Source organism: Notothenia coriiceps, unplaced genomic scaffold (assembly GCF_000735185.1).
Source record: "Notothenia coriiceps isolate Sejong01 unplaced genomic scaffold, NC01 NC01_scaffold00037246, whole genome shotgun sequence".
Taxonomy (NCBI): domain Eukaryota; kingdom Metazoa; phylum Chordata; class Actinopteri; order Perciformes; family Nototheniidae; genus Notothenia; species Notothenia coriiceps.
The window spans coordinates 26,486,881-26,506,942 of NW_011369947.1; the positions used below are offsets into that span (position 1 = coordinate 26,486,881).

Here is a 20,062-nt window from a genome sequence, read left to right on the forward strand (position 1 = left end):
CACATTCTTTATGATTATATTCATAGTTCCAAGAGAATACGTTTGTGGGATCAAATCATGTTTCTATTAGCAGAAGCATGAGATGGACTTCTCTGGTTTGTTAAGAAAATATCTTAAAAATATTGAATGCACTAATGTACATTTAGGTAAAGACACTAAGTGTTTGCAGAGGACCTTTCCTCAAGCACCATCACAAGGCCAACATATCTGTTTATTCAATTATTTGGTTTGCCTTCAAATACATGCCCAGCATTCTCAGACCTCCTCTGTTCTTGGGTCTGAATAGCAAGTTATAGCATGCTGATATGCTAAACTTGATGGTTAACAATATACCTGCTAAACATCATCATGTTACAATGGTCATTATGAGAGCATGTTATCATGTTGATGTGAGCATTTGGGTCAAAGAACCACTGTGTCCAAGACATTGATAGCCCTTCACATCACACTGTGAAACATGCATATGTGTATAAAGTGTGTTTGGTTGCACTGAAAAGCTAAATCTACTCACCCTCCTCTCTGCGCTTCCCCTTTCTCCAGCTCCTGAATGACTCCAAGTAGCACCTTGATGGTCTCTTGGCTGGAGTTGATGAGGCTCTCCATCGCCTGCAGCTGCACTTTGATATCCTTGTCTTCAGATGAGGGCATTATCTGCTGGCTGCTCCGCATGCCTGGGGCTCGTGTGTCTCTTGGAGGAAAGCCCTCGTCCCCCCCAACTGTTTGCTGAAGTTTAGAGGAGGCTGATGCATGCCTGGTCCGACTATGCCCTTGTGACTGCACTGAACATTTGGCACTATGGGGAAGCGTCTGTGACTGCTGTTCGTTTAACTGTGTACCCTTTTTCCGTTTACAGCTCACAGACGGGCTTCCTAAAGACTCCACCTGTGTCAAAGAGTTCCACGCAACAGGGCCCGCGCCCCTCGACTTGTCCTGGGAAAACTCTGAGTAAGCAAGCTGGCGCTTTGAGGAAGTGCCAGCGTCCGTATCTTCTTTGGGTAATCCTTTGTGTTTGGTCCTTGTCCCACAACCCTGGTACTCTGTTTCTCTTTTTGAAGCAGGGCTACCCTGATGGCACTCTTCCGAGAAATGTGAAGAGACAGGACGAGAGGGTCCATCCAGACAGTTGGCACGCAAAAGCAAATCCTCTGTATCACTGCTGTCATCAGTGTGGTGAAGCAAAGCTTTAGTTTGCACCACAATCTTACCCTTGTACTTTGAGGAATCGCCAATGGGTTGTCCATCATCTGCTACTGTCTTTATATCGCTCAAGAAACCATTATTTTGTCCTTTATAATCTTCCACCAAAGCAGTATGTTTGAATGTATGTCCTTTTTTCCTCTCGAAAGGGAAAGTCTTGTATCGCTTATTGAGGTCCGGCGAAGTCTGGACCCCGGTGCTCTTGGTCACGTTTGGAATAGAGCGTCTGGCGGGCATGGTCATATACTTTCTCTGTATCACTTTGGAGGAAATGGATCTGGAGCGTTTTCCCCGAAACTCATTCTGGGCCTCACAGATATCCCTAAAGCGAACTTGTAAAGCCTTGTTTCTCTTCTTCACCTGTGGCTTGCCTGATTCTGGTCCGGACTGTGCATCAAGGCTTTGTGAAGGGCCTGTATCTGAATCGGAGTCATCTGAGTTTGAAAGAACAATGTAGTTGGCGTCTTCTTTGCTCACCATATTTTCTGAAAGAGGTAAAAGAAAAATATAATCAGTGTTTGTGTGTCCAACCATATTTAGTGGAGGAAATCAGAGAGGATCTAATCCCTTTAGTAAGGTACTGTAAAAACATGTTTCCTCTGAGACCATACATTTAAATCCTGGTAGTAAATTATAATCCTTAAAGACACAATATTTCATACAAATACATGTTCCACAATTCAGAACACATCATTTATTAATATACATGTTGAAATGTGACAAAAGTGAAAACATTTAAAAGCACTCAAGACTGAAGAAAGAAAATCAAAAAGTCAAACTTTCCAAATGTCACTACACTTTGGTGTTTTCTATGACTATATTAAATGCTTTTACTGGCATCCTCTGTGTTGACATAGAAACAAAGGACTCAATGTAACTAATCTTCAGTATAGGTTTATGATACGTCCACCTCTATTTCCAGCATTTTTTGCAACACGTAACATAAGCTAAAACTCTTTAATTGGACTCTTTTAATTGGATACCCAGCTCATTGGTTACTCCAAAACTTGCAACTGCTAGTTACAGTACGCACTATAGTTTTTCAAAAGCAAGCATGCCTGCCAAAAATTCTGATAATTTGTTTCTGCACACCTTTTTGGAATAACAATTTTGTGTGCTCCTTGCTCGTGTTGACACCTTTCAGAAACTCTATGCGTTGACTTGTGTCAGATGTCAGCCTCATTACACGCATTGAGCTTGAAGCACGTTTTTTCTTTAACTTGGGGGTGTTATGCTGTCAAGTTGCCATATCACTGATGTGTCTTATCGGGCTAAGTATTTGCCGGTTATCTTAACATATAGCAGCATATTTAATGTGAGTGCATGTCATTCAGGAGATGTTTGTATGCTTGACAATATCATTCAACTTTAGGAGTGCCAAAGCTGGCGGCTGCTGTTGCTGCTTTCTCGTAGGTGTGCTTGTGAATGCTATCTTTGAGTAGCAGGCCTTTTGTTTTTCATCTGGCATTTGTTTTACAAACGCATCGTGACACATTTATGTTATTGATTTATATAGTGGTAGAATAGCAATGCTCATGTTTCAGCATTAAGTGATTTGTGCTCAGTTGGATTTGTGGCCTATTTCCCACTCGGCTCCTATAATTTCTGGGGTTTCCTATTGTGTCACCGAAGGCTTAAGGGAGAACCGTGCACATGAGCTTCAGTGATTTAAACACACTGCAGCCCTTCCCTTGGCTTTATGAGAAACTCTTTTGTCACAAATACAGTTTATTTTCATTTGCATTTTACCCACACAGATCATATTCGGCTATACATTAGGAAACACTCGTACTCCAACAAATGGGTTTATATGACAGCTCGTTCTACTGTTCTTCATATCATAATTACATCTAAACGTCTGAGCTCCAGTTCTGTTCTCTACACTGGTACACTCAGCCCTAATCATTGTCAATCTCAAGCTCCCTGTGTACTCACCCACTTAAGGTCATCTCCTTATCAATGCGACATAACATTTCACGAGATATATATTTGATGCATTCTTCTGCACTTAGATTGCTTGATAGTATGTTCCCCACAATGGTTAAGGGTGTTTTTCTTTTAAGGAATAGCTGTGGGGCAGTTGGCTCACTATTAATAGGTGTTTGGTAAATAATATATTCCCCTTGTGGTCTAAAGTAGCTGGCAGAGGAAATGACTAAACAGCAGCCCATATGTGCAGCACCTGGATCCCCCTTTCGGCTCTGAGTCTAAACTCATAGGGAGGAAATGTATTATCTTCACTTCAAAATCTGCGTTGCTTAATTAATGGCTTGGAAGGACTTGGACATATCTGTAAATGAGTTTTCACTTGAGTGTAGAAGGGTTGAAGTCTCCAAAAGATATCTGCCTATACTGCTTAAGCCCATGGTTTACAATAACATGGGTTTGTAAAACAGTTTGATAGACATTTCAATCATTGTTTGAAGCCATTAAACCATAGTTGTTTATAGATCGGTAAATCAATACAAATGATAACTTCTTGTGCTTGAAAATGCAGCATTATGAAGAGTGAGAATCGATGTGCTTCTTTTAAAAGATGTATCTTCTTTCACCACTGTCATAGAGTACTAATGATCTACCAATCATTACCGAGTGAATATCTCATTTAATCAGTAAGTACTTTTTCACTTAAATTCATCATTATCAAAAAGATTCAATTAAGTTTTTCCAATATATTTTACATGTTTTAATGGGAAAGCTTGATTTACTTTGACTATGTAATAAATAAACGGCCTTTGATCAAACCAGGAGGCCAAAAACCTCTTTGATAATGCATAATAGAGCTCGCTGCTGTAGTCACTCCCCATGCAGAGTATCAAATTAAGGTCCATATGATCAAATGAGAAATATTGCATTTTCTGTCTCATCCTTGATGAAACACATTTCTCAGCTCGAGCATGAAATATATCAAGAAGCACAAGGAAATGAAATGATGTCTGATATGGTTGAAAGGAAACATCAGGAGGAGCTGGTTAATCATTTTCATATGACAAGACGCCACGCAATAAGTAAACTCAATGAATCATTTATTACCACACAAAAGCAAGATATACATGGTTTTGCAGCTTTTCTTAAAGTAATCATGTTTTATCATTGGGAGACGTTGCAAATCCATCAATGTGATTGTTCCAGTTGGGGAATTTATACTGACGAGACATTTCCTTACTGTTAGTTTAACGACTCCCATGAAATTAGTGAAAGGAGAAGCTAGATGAGATTAATGTTAATTTCTGATCTCCAGTCGATCAGCAGTTTCGAGTTCCAGTGACGTCCTAACCAAATAAATGATACGCACTTTTTAAGGATTGCAAAGCTATGCTATGTGACCCTGCATAGTCTCACACACACACACACACACACACACACACACACACACACACACACACACACACACAAAGCAACTAGTTCAGTGTCATTATGCACGGACAATATGGTGTGCTGTGTCATGCATTTACCCACAGTTGTTTTGAAATGTGGAGCAGCTGAATTTTATTCGGGGTGGTATTTGTTCTGAAACATAGCTTAGTATGCACTTTGATTTTAGCGTGAGATGTTTGTGAGAAGCATTTCCCATGGATAAAAGGGAATTTGTTTGAGGCTGATCCACATGTGATCATGCCATTTTACAGTCACATGTGGCAATCTAACCCTCCTGAAAAGGTAATCACATCTGCAGGAAGTCTCCTCTAAGCGCATACAATTTCAAATGCCGTCATGTAAAGCATGTAAAGCAGCTAAATGGAAATTCACACAATGTTAATCAAGAAAAGCAATGACTTATTATTGTTGGAAGTCAAATACACATACAGAATAACTGAGACAGTGACACATGAATATATTTGGATGGCTGAATGAGAATCTCCTTTGCATCGTCGTTCTCCTCCTCGTCCTCTTCTCAAAGCATGCTATATCTCTGCTAATGACCTGAGGTCCTTCCCTGATTTGGCCTCAGCTATCCAAAGGATTATGAATAATGCATTGACTCTAAAATTGCAAAAGTAATCCTCTCAAATCTCCTTATGTACCCTGGCAGAGCACGTTGTCTGTTCCAATTGCCCCTTCAGTTCTTCACGCTAAAATGCTGCATGTAAAGGAAAAGAACACCTCTCACTACAGTATCATGATCGATTCATTATGAGCACAATGTTGTAGAAACGTGGTTGTTTGTAAAGAATATTAATAGGGAAGTTGAATCCATTTTCCATGCCATAGCAAGACTACAACACTGCTGACTCATGATTTATGCCCCATCGCATAGCAAGGAGAAAGAGGCAGCTTTGCTTGGATCGCCTTACATCCCTGACAGCCCTCATCAACGCAATAATTACAGAAGTGCATATGTAAGATGAGTTACTAGCATAACACTGTCTAGCCACTCTCATTAATGGTTACGTAATGTTATGATAGTGGCCTTAAACATGCCTCTGCTGCACAATCAATACAAACTGAGTGCATCATGAATGGTAATGTTGGTCAAAGCAACAGCTCATCAATTTACGTTCTAAAACATGTGTATCACAAGTACTTCACTTTTCATTATGATGCAGGTTGAGGCTGTGCTTAATGCATCGTAGAGTACGCATTGTTGCTCTGCAATGTATCCATTTTGTATGAGGATTTTTTTTCTCATTATTTGCATAAATTACAGAGCGTGACATTGCACCAACTTAGCACAAAGAGATATTGCAGCCTTTATCCAATCCATAGGGTTTGCGTGCATGTGAAGACTTATTCATTCCTACTGTGCAGTAGTACAGTATAGGTTCCGGCCCCTACACCCTCCGCGTTGCAGTAATCTTTTCCCCAACACATAATCACGCTCTTCTTCAAGAAACAATGTAAGCCCTTTTGATCTCAGATTTTTATATTATCTTTTGTTCAATTTTAGAGAACAATCCGAGGAGGTTTCCAAATCTCCACAGTTATACACACCATCTTATTCCAGCTGTCGTCCAGAACTATGTGTAGCTATCTGGGCTACCGGCTACACATGTGAAAGTTTTTTCATTATGACATTGGCTTAAAAGATTCATGACTGAGCAGCACTTTCTTGTATGGGGAATAGTGGGAGGGTTTAAAAGGGTCCCATCCTTATTTTTCCTGGATGAGAGCACTAGATGTGAAATGGATCCTTGGGAAGAGTAAGTTTGGAGAGGCTGATATGCAGAAGGGCATTTCAGGTTCTTTTCTAATCCCTTGCTTTGCAGTTAGTGTGGGTATCTTTCTGTTTAAACCAAACGGAGAAGAGCCACTCTGCCTGCATCACTTCAGAGGTTACATCCCTGGTGCATCACCCTGATGAGTTCATTGATTAATAAGCCGTCGGGCTACGGGCACACACGTGTACTCAGGTGGGTGTGATGATTGATTCAGGTGTAGTGTAGAAGGTGATTTATAAGTGAAAAAACTGGAGATAGACAAGCGTCAGTGTATTTGTCACCTCGACGCTTTACCCTTTCAGTGTTTCCTGTAAATTCAGGTAGTCAAGCAATGACATGTAGAAAATAAGGGGGGACAGAGACGGAGAGAGAGAGAGAGGGGTGGGAGGCAAGGGGAGGGCTACAAAGACTGAGAGAGAATATAAGTGCAGCTCTGTATGTGATGCAGCACCAAAGAGCTTCCTAGATCACACATGTCATTAGTCATGATAAGTCTGAATCCAGCTTTCATCAAATTCAGCCTTGAGTAGCACATCACTCATCGCATACCAATTTTTCATATAGCCTTCGCCACTTAATACTGTGGGTGTTTTCTAATGAATGATCATCACTCCCTCAGCCTTTTAAAACATGTGATAGTCTATTAGTGAGCATTCATCAATATTCTTCACCATAAAGCCCAGAGAACACACAAGTACAGACATCTCCATAATCAGCCTCTGCATCGTCAGATTAATACTGCATGTCTGTCAGATGCTGCAAAGACACACGTTTATAATAAGTATATAAATCAAATTGCATCACCATTCATCCTGATGAAAACCTTGACGTGCTCTCCTGATTAGTCATTAAACCTTTCAATGCTTGGATGCAGAAATGCCCCCTCCCTAATATATTCATATTTAATACATACAGGGGATCATACACATGCATGCATCACTAACAAAAGTCACAAATCATACATGCTTTGGATATCAACTTTAATTTAGATATGATTTTTTTTAAAGCAGACCAGATGAAACCCTGACTCTTTTCTTTGCGAATAATCTGTTCAACTCCAACAAAAAAAGAGGAAACTCTTACCTTGAGAAACAGATCAGAGGTGCAAAGGACAAGAAGGCGCAGATCCCCTGTAGAGCCAGTGTTCATCCATGTATTCAGAGGGTGCCAGGGTGCCGTCCAGCCACTGGAGCAGCTTTCAAAGGCTGCGGGAGGACACAGAGAGAGGCAGCCGGCGCAGTGACAGCTGGAGGAGTTGTGGCACATCCGGCAAAAGATTCAGGTTATCGGGATGAGAAAAGGAAAAAGCAGAAAAGACATAGCCTCAAAAACCTCATTGGGTCCTCACTGATATCACTCTTTCTGCCTTTTACTCTACTCTCTTCTCCCTTTTTACACCTCATTCAAGCACCACTGACACTCATTCCCTCTTGTCCCTGCACTCACCGGGAATAGGCACTCACACACGCAGCGGAGATCTCCATCTCGCTGTGCTGCTGCTGTTGCTGCAATCCCTGTGCATTCGTGATTGAGTGTATGTGTGTATGTGTGTGTTAGAAAGACAGGGAGAGGGTGGGCTGGTGGGTGGATGGGTGGGTGGATATGGCAAGGGGAGGAAGGAGGAGGGGGAGGAGGAGGAGGAGGAGGAGGAAAAGGAGGAAAAGGAGGAGGAGTGAGGGGTAGTGTGCAATGGGAGCTGCTGGGGAAAGTCCAGAGTCGCTGAGCTGCATCATCGGCGAAGACCCCCTTAACTTGTCCTCCACAGACTGGCTCCGGTGACACTGAGCTGTTATATAATCTGAAGGGCTCCGGGAGGCTGCAGAAGGGGGGGGGCTCTGAAATAATAATGCATTGTGCTTTTAATTGGATGTCCCCCCCACCCCCCTCACTTTCATACATCCGACACATTGTCTATGAGAGGTGGCAAAGGGGGCTAAATCGAGCAAAGGAAAGGAGAAGTTGAGAACAGACGAGGAGAGTAGCCAACAGGGCGGCGGTGTTAATGAGAAACTGAGACGAGAGAGAAACTGAAATGACAAGGAGCAGTAATAGAGACAGAGACAGAGACAGAGGCAATGAAAGAAATATACCTCACTGGAAAATGGAGAATATTGATTTAGCAGACTTCTTAAATTCCTCTTATGAGTTCAAGGCTTAGCCCATTGGGGTATAAAGTCTTATTATTAAACCTGTAGGCCTAATGTCTAATGCAATCCAAGCTTCCTTTAGTCAATGGGAACAACATGATACAAGCAACAAAGATGACTCTTTAAAGAAATATAAACATGTATATTGTGAGCACACAATGTTTGGAATAAAGTCTAACTTTTCTTGTCTATGATTCAAACAAGTTTTTATCATGCACGAATAAGTTCATGAAGCGACGTTTGGGTCTATGTGTTTGCAAAGCTATACATTACGGAGTTAAAACCGACATTTTTTGCAGTCGCTTATCTGTTTCCATTGGTTTTCAGTTCTGCAGTTTGCTTTATAAAGGCTCTTGCGGGTAGGATTTATATCTCTGTGCCTTAAAATGGCAGTATACAAAACGACAGGCCAACACTAAACAAAGAGTGTGTCCCCTTATGTTGTTTCTATTTAATTGTATTTCCTTCCCTCAGGCCATCCAGCTAAAGTCACTGGGGCTTTTATTTATTTATCACGCAATTTATAGTTAATCTACCATTCATTTATAGGATGTACTGGTTATATTGTTTACATTTGTCTGAGACTCACTCATGCTCATACTGTTTTATTGTTTAAAGTTGTATCATCTGAAACCCTAACAAAATGTATTTTATTGTATCCTAATAAATTGCAGGCACACAATAATTGTACGTGTGTATGATTGGGACAAATAAACGTGATTTGATTGGATTTGTGTACTCACACTATAAACCTCACAGGTTGAAAAGGTAAAGAAAAGAGAGCTGGCAGTAAATTCAGTGATTTGATCGTTTTAATTACCTGGGGAGACATACAGAGTTTCATTGTTTGACTCTCTGTTTCATAAGATTGCCCCAAGAGAGGTTTGTTCTAGTCTTGCCAATGTAGCTTTCACAGTGATCCAAGTTGAGTTATTTACTGCAGAACGAATACCACAAGGGCTCTAAAGTTGTATATTTCAAAGCACTGTTTGTTTTTGTATTTATCTCTGATTACTGCAGGTTAGATATGTCATCAAATGGATCAAAGTTTAACCATTCATTTCCTATGCGAGCAACCTGCTTCTGTGGAGGAGAAAACATTTTTTTTTTAAATAGCAAGGGGGAGCAGCGCAGTGATCTGCTGATTGCTGTCGTATTGATTTAATTGTCTGTTTTCCTCCCAGCTCTGCCTGCTCATAGACCTATGACGACAATCTGACTGTGTGCCCACTGCTGGAATGCAGATCCAACCCGCCACAAACCACAGACCCCCCCCCAGTCTCAACACCAGCTTAATCTCACTGTGCTTAATGAGTGGAACAACACAGAGCTGACAACCAGGGAACCCCCTCCACCTCTCCACCACTTTCCTTAATCTCTTCTCTACTACATCGTTTATTGACCTGCCAGAGGCTGTGGGGGGAGTGTCCAGATTTATGCAAAGAAGCCTGGCCTGCTTTCCGATGACTGTCAGCTTAACCATTCATTATGGTTGGATCCCTGAGGACAGATACATGCAGAGACTCTAAAGTGGTTGCAAGGAAATTTGTACATCAATGAAAGTAAAAGAAAAAAGTGTGAAACAGCTGATATTTCATAAGAGAATAAAGGAGAATGTTCAGGTGCAGAAACAAACACTATTCTATTTCCCCCCCGATTCATTTCCCTATCTCTGTCAAGTCTCACAGGTGAAGGAGAGTTTGCAGTGTCAAATGCTTCCTTCAGATCCACAGAGCATCCCTGGGCGAAACAGAAAGGTTTCATTAGACTATGAAAATACAAAAGCAGTAAACATAAACTTTGATCTTTTATCTAAATTATTCATGAGTATTTTCCTACTGTATGCAGCAAACACATGGGGATCAGAACAAGTATGATCACTGCGTATATCCACAAACATGCATAAACAGGGACTTGAAAAAAAAATGAAAGTCTTTGCTGAATGATAATTGGAGCATTGGAGACACCAGCACTAAGGTAACACCAACGAGGTATTGAGCACAATGATCACAGCTGAGGAAGTCACAAAAGGATAGTTGCTGTAGTCTTGCAAGTGGAAAAGCAAAAACATTGGGTTGCTGAAAAGTTGGTCCACTTATTTGGTGCAGACATTGCCATGAAGCTTTCTTCTAACATTTCCAAAGCATGAAACCTAAATTGCTCTTGCACCACCAATAGGTCAATTCCCATATTCCGGATGGATTGGCACAAATGTTGTACAGATATACACTGGGGGTAATGGACTTTGTAATTTCCAGACAGATTCAAGAGGCTTTCTTTCTACTGTTATTTGAATCTTTTGTTCTCCAAATCCAATGTGGAAACAGGAACATTAAGACAAACTAACAACAATACCTTGTTGGCTGCATGCCTTGAAAAGAGGGAAGTCTTCTTGTTTTCATATAACTATATTAAAAAGGGGCCATGTTATGCTCATTTTCAGGTTCATATTTGTATTGTGTTTAAATACTTTAATGTCTGAAAAGTGCTTTATTTTTGCTGCAGCACTTCTTTTTTTTTACCTTATTTTCTAAAACCAGAAGCAGTTTTTGTGTCAGAAAACATGCAACCATGCCAAAGTAAGATGGTGATAATGGTCAACAACCTACAGAACATCACATTTGTAAGCATTGTCATTGTGAGCATGTTAGAGGGCTGGGGCTAGGATTTCACCAAAGCACAACTTTGTCTAAGTACAGCTTGCTAGCATCCATCTCTACTTGGAGTAATCATATTATTTGTGAATTTACAACAAATGCAGTAATGGATACACACACAAACACACACACTCACACACATACTGTGTGCCTTGTGGTACACAGATGGTGGTCATTCTCAAAATTGCCCTCCTGTTAAATGATATTGTCCTGGTTAGGGAGATAACACTTCTTATGCATTGACTCTGCTATATTTTAAGTGTCTTTATACAAAAACAGCCACTCGTTTTATAAAAACAACATCATTAATCACTATTAATGTCTCTGGAAAATTGGCTTAACTATCTGTTAAAAACTCCCACAGAGAAGCCAACGCTAATGCTGCTTAACTCATTTCCATTATACAACACAGGCACGTAAACTCAAAAATAAATAATCAATGTAATATAGAATTGTTACATAACCCATTGTTTCCCTGTTGGCTGCAGATGATTACTGAGTAACTATTATGGAAAAACAATGACAAATCTGTAGTGTTTTGTTGTGTAATATCTTAGCGTCCCTCTCATCCATAACAGTGACACAACTCTATCAGAATACAATCCAATTTAAATGATATATGCTCATCAAAGTCAATTTGATCAACATGTTTTATCCCTGCGTCTCTGACCCTCAGTCACTCTTTGCTTTTGCCTACTTCATTGAGAAAGTACATGTCTCCTATGTGGCCTACTCTTGTTTGAGGACTTCTCCGAGTAATTGGTTGTGTGTGAATGTATTTGCATGTGCACTGTGTTCCCAGCCCTCCTGAGACCACATTCAAACACAGCTAATCTGGCTTTGGAGACTTAGAGCAGCATGCTTTTCCTTGGATCAACAAACGACTCACAAGTAGTGAGGAACCAATCTGTTCAACATGTTTTCCTTCAATATCCCTTTGAAGTTAAGATAATGCTTGAACTAATGAGTCTCAGAGAGTTAAATGTTTCCACACTATAACTGTACGTTGACTAGAATATAACACCATTTTTTTTTCGTTTTAAGGTAACTTTTTAGAAAGATAATTTTAGTAACGTGGATTTTGCATAGCTGAAACTAACGAGAAGTGTTAGTTTTTCAGGTTTGTGGTCAAAAACAAAAGTATTGGACAAATAGAAATGGTGACCTCCTTTTGGTGATTTTCAAAAAAAACAACAACTCCAAACCTCAGGTTGTTGCCAGAGGAAAAGGAAGGGGATCACCAAAGTCAGTATGGTTTATTGTCCGGTAAACGTTTATGTTTACAACTAAACTGGGTCAGTCCCTTAAGTAGAATTTAAAATATTTGATTGATTACAACTTTGATTTGTTTGTTGGTGAAAGAGTAAAAAGTCAGAGGATCATCAGTGCCATTCAAATGTATGTGAAGGGTCCTCAAATATTTGTGGAAAAAGTATTTTGCAACCCATCCCATAGCTATTTCACTTTGAGCCACACATTTCAGCCTCAGAGTGGCGCTAGAGGAAACGTCACGGTATCCCTAATGTTTGCATAATCCTCTGGGGACAATGAATCTGCTTAAAATAAAAAATTTATGGGTTTAGCTTGTGAGATATTTCAGTCTGGGCCAAACTGGACTGAGCCAATGCATGAATATAGTGAAATGAAATGCCACATTTAATTTATTGTAAACTAGACGCACAAGCATTTTGATTTGATGCAGGATATGGCGGTTCATTACTATTGTATAATAGCCCAGATAACCCTGCCTGTATCTTTTCTTGTTATTGTTTTCAATGGCATTGCAGAGGGGCCACTTCAATATTTGCACATTTTGCAGCCTCAATATTATTTTTAAGTCTCTGCGGTGGTGCGCACATGCTGCCCGCAGTGCCTAGAGAGTCAAAGTGACAGTCTCTTGGGGTGGGAGAGCTCTACCTCCTCTTCCATCATTAAATACATAATGGCCCAGATTTTGTTTGCTCTGAGACTGTGTCAACACCAACTGCAGGCTCAGGCCCACGACACACTTCAAAGTGAGAAATGATCTCTGAGCCTCAGTGATGCTGGATGTTTCTTAGTTCCCATTTATCTTTACACACGCTACTTCAAAACTGGAAGATGAGGTTTCCATGGCAGCCCATAATGTTACGACTAATCAAGATATTTTCAGATATGCATTAGTATCAAATAAATGTATGCATCTCAGAATAGCACAGAGAACAGAACCAATTATGTGGAATTAGTAAATAGATATGCACTGTGCGCTGCTCTGTAAAAGAAATGAACTTCGAATAATATTCAGCGTGGTAGATGAAAATATGTTAATCACACATGTGTAGATAGGACTTTAATATATCTCAGCTAATTTAAGAACTCCAGAAAACCACTCTAAGAGGGCATCAGTGGTGACTCACCAAATATGGCTTTGAAGTTTCTTCATGCGTGAAGATGTCATCTCTGCTCAACCCCATTAAAGCACTATTACTCATCAGTTTTTACATCTGAGCTCATATACGTATACTTCTCAGCTAACCCCACTGGCCATTTAGTGAAGCAGACATGCAGACTGTGTGTGGCTGGAATACCAGGGGATTAACACCTGACACAGCATCTATGAGCCATGATTTATGACACTTTATTGCCAAGGAATGCAATATTCCCACACAACTATTAGAGTATGTAACCCCGAGGGCCGTATCAGCATGGGTGCGTTTTTAAATTAGATTTAGTATGTCACTCAAGACCTTGCAAGCATGAAGGCCATTTCCATTCAGTGCTCAGAGCATTGTCGTCTTTTAAATATGTAACGTATGACATTCATTTATCGGCATTGTTTAACACATTATCACTTGTTTGAACAACACTATTGGCATACTGTTCTTTACTTTGAAAGGTGAAATAGCAAAGACCTACTTTTCTTGGATGGTTACTGAACTATAGGCTACTCCATTATCTAAATCTACCTGTCCATAAAATGGAAGCTTTTTTGAATGTTTTGTTTTAGATGAGACCCAAACTAGAGATTGGCTTCAAAATTGATGTCATTGTTCAGCTACTCGCAGCAATTACTTTTCAGGGCAAATTACATTGTAAAGGAAGTTTTCTTCTCCATTTTCTAGCTCCTAAACTCAATGGAGTGTGTGTGGAAGGTACCACTTGCTCTCAAACAGCTGGTGTTTGATTAAAAATAATACAAATTAATGAAAACACCGTAAACGTATATTCTAATTTCTATGCATGAATAAAAAAATTTAATCTCACCATGTCTTCATAGCAGTTATAGTATTCAGCTCACCATATGGACGTCCATGTTTAACTAGACACACGCACGCACGCACGCACACCATTCACATTCACATCACAGACTCTATAGAATCATAATATGCAGTCAAGGCATACACAGACCTGCAGACACACATTACCTGGAACAGAAGACTTTGCTGTTAGCACTGCAGTAGTATAATATAAATTCTCATCACGGTGGTGCATGAATATATCAGCTATTCTGGAGGTGAAACCACTTCCCTCCCACCTTTCTAAACTGACTTGCAAATCCTTCATTTTATTTAAAACCTCCATCTCTTTGCATTCTTCATTTCACATGTAGCCTACTCAGTACCAACACTGTCCTTTGCAACATACACTAATCTTCTGAATGCACCTTGCACGACTACGTTCGATGGAATAATTTCCTGATTGTGTCTCGTAGAACCGCTGTCCAAGGCGGCCCCGCTGAATCGAAGCAGATTGAATTGAGGACTTAATAATGACAGTTTTGAATCACTCCCCGAATCTGTCTCAATTCATAAACCCTTGAGATGAAACTGCAGCTCTGTATTACTGTAGAAAATCTGTCAGATATGTCAAGAGCAATAGTAGCAGTGCTTACTCATCGTTGGGTTTGCACACTGGGCTTTTGAACACCCTCTGCTGATCCTGCCCACAGACTGGACTCAAACTGCTTATGGAACAAATCTGAGAAGTAGCCAAGGCCTGGTGACTTATTTGTGCAAAAACATGTGTACACTACTATGAACTGTGACATAGAGGAAAGGCTGCTTGCTCTTAAGGTGCATCTGTCAATCATTCTTTACCTACAGTACACATCATTTGCAATCCAGACACATACTGTACACACATACATTCAGGTCCACATTTCCCCTCCAGCTGCTGTGACTCAGCAGAATACCATGAGCCAATTACATTTTTGGGGGGCTGGGACCTCATATTCAATGGAAGGCTCCATCCTGATGAAAAGAGATCCAAAATCAAAAGTGAGTATTCCTTGCAAAGTAAATTCAAGGAACTGGCTGTAGGCTGAGCTAAAGATCTGTCTCTAAATGGATTGAGGTAATTATCGCTGTGTGACACGGGTTGCAGTTAAATTGGTTATTCATTCAGGGATGAAAGCAGGTTTCCAATTATGTAAGCATAAAACACTGTTTTCCCTAGCCTTTGCCTCTTTCTTTGGCCCCCACATGCAGGGGATGCTTTTTTTTGTACAATCAGGTGTTTTAGACAGAACGTTAGACATTGAGTGATCTATAGACCACATGCGAAAAGGGACACATTGAATACTGTTCAGAGATTCAAGGCTTTCTGAATGATGAAATATAATTCGGAAAGCACAAATTGGAGTCTTGCTAAAAGGTGCTTCAGGTAAGATTTGGCCCATCAGAGATATACACCCGGGATATGTGACTTCAAGCCTTCCTGCTAATGTTCCCCGAGTGTTAGGAAGAGGAAGAGTGACTTGTTGAGAGTTGTGCTTCAGGAATAATGGATTTTCTCCACAATGTTCTATATCCAAACAGCAGACAGATTGTGGGTTGTAAAAGTATAGCATCTTCGTTGTCAAACTGATTTTGAGTGTCACTCTTTAGCCTCAAGGAGGTGAGAGTGTGTAACATGTGGATATAGGAAAGACATAAACATGACATTTTAGTGGACAACTTTCCAAGTTGATAACATTGATTTAGTTGGAAGAGATTATTATGTGCTGCAGTTTACAAAGCAATATTTGCGGATGTTCATTCCAGTGGTAATTTGAGAGTTTAAACGTCATGCATTAAAAATGAATGTTTTTCTGTTGAAACAGAATTTGCAAGGAAATAACTTGCTACCGTATACACCAAACCCAAGGGCATTCTTTTTAAAAACTGTGCTCGCTGTCCAAAAATGTTTTTTAATCTGTGTAGATGATCATTGTGGAAGCATATCCAGATATGTTCCATCTAATTGTTCTTTCTTTCTTAACAAAGTACTGCTTCGGTCTTTAGGAACCCTAGTTGCTCAGAAACAAAGACAATGATCCACAGATACTTTATAAATACAATTTGAAGTAAACAAAAAATGTGTGCACCCTAATACATTATTAAAAATATACACCAACTCCAAACACCAAACACTTTGGTCTATATTTCGTCCAGGAAGTTTGTTGTTTGTTGGGAATTGATTGAAGAGTTTTTCGTGAAAGGAAAGAGGATGTTGGACGGACAAGAAAATAGACTCCCATCAGCTGGTGGCATGTTCCCGTGTCAGGTACAGCACAGCAAATGTCAGTGGTTTCTATAACCTGCTCTTCTTAACAATGCTTCTCTGCATTGCACTCTAGATCAGGATAATTAGTATTAACTGATTGACTTTTGTTTTGTATTCAACACTTGGGTGACCTTTAAAAACGGACAAGGGAAGGTTAAAATGAATGGCGTTTAGAAAACAGATGGTTAGGGACATCGGTGATGGGGTTTATTCTCTTAAAAAGGGCTGCAATGGAATATAATGGGAAAATTGTGGGATGATAATTTCATATATATGATATACTGTATATTTCATGTATAATGTCATTTGAGAGGCCTTCGGTTACTTAGATTATACCTCTAACTATACCATCTATAGGTTTGTAAAATAAGATGTAACCATGTAACCACCTAGAAAAGTCTGTTACATGCAGTAAATCTCAATTTATGAACCTTAAGGGATGTTTCCCAGAGGCGTCATGACTAAAGACACTCTTAGATCATCGCAATTTGTTGAGCACACCTAGGGGAGTAATGATAAAGAAAATAGCGTGGACTTATGCACTGGTTCAGGCAAGAGTTGATTACATATGCACAGTAAGACATTCAGTCGAGTGTTCATACTGTATAGATATGTCCCTGTAATTGGTCCCTTAAATACAAATACACATACACATACATATAATACAAATACACTCGTTTGATTATAATCCAGAATGAACAACAACACAAGTTATTGTTACTTATTTTATTATCTTTAAAAAAAAAAAGGCACACATTTTACATTTTTGCCTATCTTACTTACTGAAGAAAAAAAAATGTGGTTATGAAATCAAATTGATCAAATTATGATTTTGAAACTGGTCATTTTCGGGGGGGTTGTGATGGTCAAACACAATTTGTGTAACATTTTTACAGCAGTAACGACAGAGTATGCTACAGCAGAGCATATGACCTACGTTTATCTGACTTGGTTGTGACTTGCCAACGAGCCCAACACTGGACTACACACACAGCAGGCTCTAATGCCATCCCAAATGACAGACAGATAAACAGGGCAGGGCGACTTAGAGGTCACCTATTATGCAAAATCCTCTTTTTCATAAACATGTGTCCCCTCTGTGTGAAGAGATTCTGAAAGTTTCAGGACACAAAAGTTGCTCACTTTTTGTCCTGATCCATCCATCCATCCATCTTCTCCCGCTTATCCGTGGTCGGGTCGCGGAGGTAGCAGTTCCAGCAGAGAGCCCCAAACTTTCACACACANTTCGTCTGTTTTTCTTTAATTTAGTGTGTGTGTGTGTGTGTGTGTATGTGTGTGTGTGTGTGTGTGTGTGTGTGTGTGTGTGTGTGTGTGTGTGTGTGTGTGCGTGCGTGTGTGTGTGTGTGTACCTTGGGTTTGTTGCTCTGTTTGGGCGGAGAGGAGACGATCTGCTGAGGTTTTTTGGCAGCGGGACAGTCCATAGGAACGTTGACATTTTCTTTCACTTTAAACAGGTTCAAAACCATCTGAGTATCGGTGTCCCTGAAAGACACACAAACAAAAAATATACTCAACAAAAGATTATATTAAAGCAAAGTGTCAAAAAATATTCCTATACTTCTGTAAGAGCTTCAAAGACATTATACATATATAAACTAAAAGATCTATCAATAGTTTATATGTAGGGGTACAGATTAATACTATACCATCACAACAAATAAACATATGTGATTTTGGGGGTTACAACTGGAGTAAGAAGCCATAACAAATAATAACAACTGCAAACAAGATAACTTAAATTTCATGTTTACTTTCCAGGAGAATTTCTATAGTAATTTCCCCTGGTTTTTGTTTCATTATCACTTTCATATACACTATAATTCTTTTTAAAAGCCACTTTTGGAGGATAACACTTGAGGTAGGAGCCCTCAAAATGTTACGAGATATTAATGACGACTGCAATAAGAAGGTTTCCCCTCTTTCACGACATGGTACCTCTTGATGAAAACGTTGCTGATGCATCCGGTGAGGTTGGTGAGGCTTTGGTTGGGCGTTCCTCCGAGGAAGGTTGTTCCCTCTGTGGACGTCACCACCCCCGCTCTTCTCTCCATCCGGTTCTCCTTCGCTTTCTCGATGGAATCGTCCATGTACAGACGCATCCTGGAGGACGACAGTCAGACAGTGTGAGAGGTGCATGCTGGTACTTTACAACAAGGTTAGGACAACGTTTGAAGGCACCATGTTGACATTTGGAACAAACAGCCGAGAGCTTAATTCTACATCATTCAACGTCAGTCCTCCTACCCTTTGTTGTTGTTGTAGACAGAGATGTAGTGGCTGTTGTCATCGTTGTACGTCTTCAGCGTCTTTATCTCACTGTTTCCAGCTCTCACGACGACGTGGCCCTCGTGCAGAAACACCTGACACACTCCAACCTGTACACACACACATAACAGGTTAGAACACAACGTGTAAGGAGAGGACACTTGGAAGTCCACAAGACCAAAGCAGGAGAAAGAAAACACCTCAAATGTTATTAGCAAGAAAGAACAGCTGTTTAGTTTAAATAAATAAAATCAGAGAAATGACAGAGGAAATAGGAGGAGATATGAGGCTCGGCTGACCTTATCGTGGTGGTAGAACATGAGTCCCTCCTTCTGATCCGTCCTGAAGCTGAAGCTGGCGTAGAAGTTGTCCCTGAGGCTGGGGATGTTTGTCAGAGCCAAGTCCAGGTAGCTCTGCCCGGAGAAATGAGCCTCACGAGCCACCTGTGAGAACACGAACACGAACACACACACACACACACACACACACACACACACACACACACACACACACACACACACACGCGCGCACGGTCAATACAGGCTGTATTATAGCAATCAGAGTACACAGAATACACAAACAAGGAATTTGCTCAGGTATCTGGTGGTGCGAACATAAGTAGGTAGAAAAAAAACAAATCTATATAAGGATAATACAAAATAAGCATTTTTAAGAAACAATTTAGCATTAAAAAAGGATGTTAAAGACAAATATTTACACCAAATGTAAATGTTACTATACAAATAACCGTAAAAGCTAAAAAACTAAAACACTTAGGACAATGAGTATTATGGCAAACTACCGTGTATTATATTTACTCCTTCATATCAGCACAACTGCAGAACTAAAGGAACTGTATTTGTAACATGTTAAGTGATTATACTTGATTAAAGGTTACAAGGGTGCCATGTGGAAATACTTTGTTGAATTGCTCTTTTTTTTACAAGTCTATGGATTTTACTTTAATGGGAAAAATGGCTGTTATTAAACGCTCTTCTGCTAAAGTTAACCTGTTAAGCCCCAAGGTCCCCGTCGGCGGGTACTTTTTTTTTTTTTTTCACGACACTGTGTCTCAGGGGATCTTAATATTTAA

The 20,062-nt window shown here is 40.1% G+C and overlaps 1 protein-coding gene across 1 annotated transcript in view; it reads right to left on the minus strand.

The window, feature by feature from the left end:
- Window positions 1–503: 503 nt before the first annotated feature.
- Window positions 504–20,062, minus strand: part of LOC104966567 (laminin subunit alpha-5-like) — a 45,649-nt gene continuing 26,090 nt past the window's right edge. The window contains exons 21-25 of the mRNA XM_010795750.1: window positions 19,269–19,412; window positions 18,949–19,079; window positions 18,640–18,804; window positions 18,054–18,186; window positions 504–530 (exon numbers count right to left, since the gene is read on the minus strand). Of these exons, the coding sequence (XP_010794052.1) occupies window positions 504–530; window positions 18,054–18,186; window positions 18,640–18,804; window positions 18,949–19,079; window positions 19,269–19,412 (600 nt within the window). The remainder of the gene's footprint in view (window positions 531–18,053; window positions 18,187–18,639; window positions 18,805–18,948; window positions 19,080–19,268; window positions 19,413–20,062) is intronic.